The sequence below is a fragment of the Frankliniella occidentalis genome, unplaced genomic scaffold, assembly GCF_000697945.3.
Source record: "Frankliniella occidentalis isolate FOCC.00 unplaced genomic scaffold, Focc_3.1 Scaffold158, whole genome shotgun sequence".
Taxonomy (NCBI): Eukaryota; Metazoa; Arthropoda; class Insecta; order Thysanoptera; family Thripidae; genus Frankliniella; species Frankliniella occidentalis.
In genome coordinates, this window is record NW_026267284.1 from 369812 (window position 1) to 373448 (window position 3637).

General features: G+C 52.1%; 1 protein-coding gene across 1 annotated transcript; it reads right to left on the reverse strand.

Annotated features, from left to right (window-relative positions):
- Positions 1-1125: 1125 nt before the first annotated feature.
- LOC113216070 (uncharacterized) lies at positions 1126-3011 on the reverse strand. The gene is made up of 4 exons (XM_026435772.2): positions 2754-3011; positions 2141-2305; positions 1766-1991; positions 1126-1401 (listed from the first exon to the last, which is right to left on the reverse strand). The coding sequence occupies exons 1-4, from the start codon at positions 2769-2771 to the stop codon at positions 1256-1258; spliced, it is 555 nt and encodes a 184-aa protein (XP_026291557.1). The 5' UTR covers positions 2772-3011; the 3' UTR covers positions 1126-1255.
- Between the last annotated feature and the right edge of the window lie 626 nt (positions 3012-3637).

Below are 3637 nucleotides of genomic sequence, written 5' to 3' on the forward strand. Positions count from 1 at the left end.
CTCGAGGCTCGAGGCGGCGCAGCTCGGCTCTGCGCGGCCGTGGGGGAGCCCCGTAGAGGTAGGCCACCCAACCGCCGGCGTGCGCCGCGGGACGGCCGGCGTGCAGGCTGCAGGAGCTGCAAGAGTACAGCAGGCGTACAGCAAGCAAGGGCGCTCTTATACGGTGCTCTGTTTCTCTGAACGCGTCGCGTCATTTTATTTAACGATTCATTTTCTTTTTCCACTGATTGGGGAAGTGCGAGCTGCATCTTTTGGCAGTGCCGACCAGCAGCACGCTGACTGCAAAGGGCTGATATGTTAATAACGGGATCATGTCGTCCTTTCTTGGCGCGCAGGTGCAGTGCGGTAAAAGGGGTGGCCAGCAGTGCAATATGTGGCCGCTCGGCCGGACAGAGAGAGAGAGAGAGAGAGAGAGAGAGAGAAAGAGAAAGAGCAGGGGCACGAGAGGGGATTCTGTCGGCGAAGAAATTGTGTGGTGATGGCGGGGAATTGAATATCATTGTTGTCCGGCGCCATGTGCGTCCCGCCGGGGGTGTTCCTTCTCCTTGGGGGGAGGAAAGGCGTTCGGTGCGTGGCGGGGCGGGGCTGGACCTACACACTGCGAGGCGGACAGACGGACTGATGCGCAATCACTGCCGTGCAACGACACGTCATGTAACTAACCTCAGCCGGCTACGCCCTGCCCGCACCCCTCCCGCATCCATCACGCCCTGTCAGCACTTCGCGAGAGAGAGAGGAGAGACAGCGAGTGATGTTCGATTGTGAGCGATAGAAAGAGAAATAATACTGGCATTGAAAGTTATTATATTGGGCTAGCAAAAATTATATAAAGATGCGTGTTTCTTTGGGTGCGCAGAAACGCTAGGAAGAGGAACCGGAAGCAGATGGGCTGCGTGCGGAAGTGTAGACCGGGAGGCTGGAGGGTAGCGGACAGAGGGAGGTGCGCACATGGGGCGACATGACGCATGTCCGCAGGTCACAGGTGACGGACACTGGGGCGGTGCGTGTGTCAGCACTGTCAAAGGGCGCCAGGCTGGGGGGTGTGTCCGCCCATGGCCTGCTCGGACTCGTCAACGAGCTGTAGGGGGGGCTTGTAGGAGAGAGAGTGTGATAACAGCGCGCGAGTTAAAAATCGGGTACGCGGTGTACCTTTTAATAAAAATGGCCCCTCTCGTAATATCAACTATTTTCTGTGTAAAAAAAAATATGTCTATAATTCTAAGAATAATTTAAGCATAATCTAAACAGTCGTTTGTCAGTAACAAGCCCCCTCGAAGTCCTCGGGGTCGCAGTCTTCGGAGCAGCACTTGCTGATGCCGTTCATCATTGCTCTCCTCCTCAGCAGCTTCCTGTTGCTGGGCTCCCTGGAGACAAGCCCCATCGCCTCAGCCAGGACGTCGCCTGCAGGACAGACAGCCCGACATAAGCAACTCTTCGGGTGTGAAAAGGTGAGCAGCACTAACAATTTTACATTGAAATACTAATTATTGAGAATTGCACGACTGTAAATGGGAAAAGGCAATTAAGTATCCAGCGAGGATGTGTTATTTTAAACACATCCCAATCAGATGCAAATTTGTGTCTAGACAAGACATACACCAAAACATTACTGTAATTGTACCAAGGCTAGGTAAAACTTTGCCGATTCAAATGTGCATGTGCTTAAGAACACATCTCTGCTGGAAACAAAATTGTCCTTCCCCATTAGAGTGCAGGTCGCAACTCTACATGACTTTTTACTTTATTTGGTTGATGAAGCACTTACCTGGATGCTCGAACAGCCTCCTGAAGAAACTCTTAGAGGTCAGCGCAACCTCGGTCGGCCTTGCGCCCTCTAGTTTGTCGCTCGTGTCGTTCAGACTAACTCGGTTCTCTGAGATGGCAGGCAGTAGGACGTCCTCGCCGTTCTTTTCGCCGTCATCGAACTGTCCTTCGGTGCCTAGGCGCCACCGCTCGTACTCCAGGTCCACCTCCTTCAGGATCTCCTGGAGCTGAGACAAGAACGAGTGTTGGTAAGAGAAATGCGCTGTGACTAGCGAGTTGTATCGCGGCTTCCACAGAATCTTGAATCTTATTTGCACTAAAGTCGGAGTTCATTAATTAAGGCAAAATTTCAGCCGAGCTGAAGCCTGTAACTTACCGAGGTCGGCGCTAATGGCTTCCTACGGTCCAGGTGCCGCTTGTCCATGCCTCCACATTGCTGCACCACCATGTACCGGAGCCAGTCCTTGCTGCAGGGGTCCTTGGCCACGGCCGCGTCCTGTTGTGCCAGCGACACCAGGACGAAAAGGGCCAGGGCGGCTGCCTGTCGGGAGAGCAAAAAATCCGGTAAGTACACTGCATCATTGTGATGAAACTGAGAATATCATAGCCGTTATAGCTAAACCAGTAGCCATCTGAAAGATTACTATGTTCGTGTGTAACTAATAACTAATAATTTTGCGATGTTTAGTTGCATAGTTAAAATTATTATCCAGCTACCTTTTGAGCCAGATAGCCTTTTTGCGACATGGCCGGACATAGCTAATTATTAAAAAAAATAAATCGTGTAGCCATAATGTTCTCAATTGCATCGGTTCTTTTTTGTTCACAGTGTAGGCCTGTCAGCACGTGGAGTTGGGTGGGTGGCATTCAGACCAGGCCACTGCAAAGCCTTCCCGTAGGACATCAAAATGTGGCAATCAAAAATAAACCCCAAGTTGTCCGACACATGAAAAGTGGGACACGTGGTTTATAGCGTGTAATATGCTCACCGTGAGTGACTTCTTCATGGCTAGGTTGCTTGACGTCGATGAGAGCTGTCTCTGAACTGAGCCCGTCCCCTGCAACGTGCCGCTACTTGAAGGCCCCGACGCGCTCCTTGTCGCCCCGAGTCCCCCACCTGCACACCGTGCTGCGGGGGCACGGCGCGGCGTGGCAGCGCGGGCCGCGGCGGCGCGGGACTCCTCGTGCTCCGGGCACGTTCGGCACGGGCCGTCCGGGATATCTGACGTACCGCCGCGCGGTATTCACGCCAAACACGGATATATTCGTCTCCAGGTGGAGCTGCGCTGCTGGTCGCGAGCAGTGTACGAATGGTGAATCACTTGACATTTTCCTGTGCCTTTAGGTACACGATGAATACAAAGCATGCGGTACTTACGTTAGCTACCCATTGTGAGAGAATGATTTATCTGATTACAGATGAGTACACCGGAGTACACATGAGTACATATAGAGTACATGGTCAATACAGAATGAGTAACATCGCAAAAACGAGAAGATCATGAGTTCTCTATGAGTACAAATGAGTACAGAGGAGTACAACTAGGAGTGCACTTTGCTTGCACACATGATTCCAGAAGTGGTTCACCCCTCGAACAGCGCTCCCCGATGAGTCGCTTGGCGTGGGGTCACGCCCTGACCCGGCCGGTCCTGAACTCTGTCTCTATAATTGCATTGCACTCTTCATTCACAGTGCGGGGCTGCGGTCGTTCCCCCGCGCCGCGGCGTGGGTTTGTTTACCTCGCAGGCCAGCAGTGCCTCGCACTGTTGTGGTAGTTGTTGTTTATGAAAATCGTTCTGTACCTTTCTCTTTCTTCTTTCATGTTTTTCTTTTGTTGCAGTGTGCATTATTTTTCATTACGAGACCAAGAAG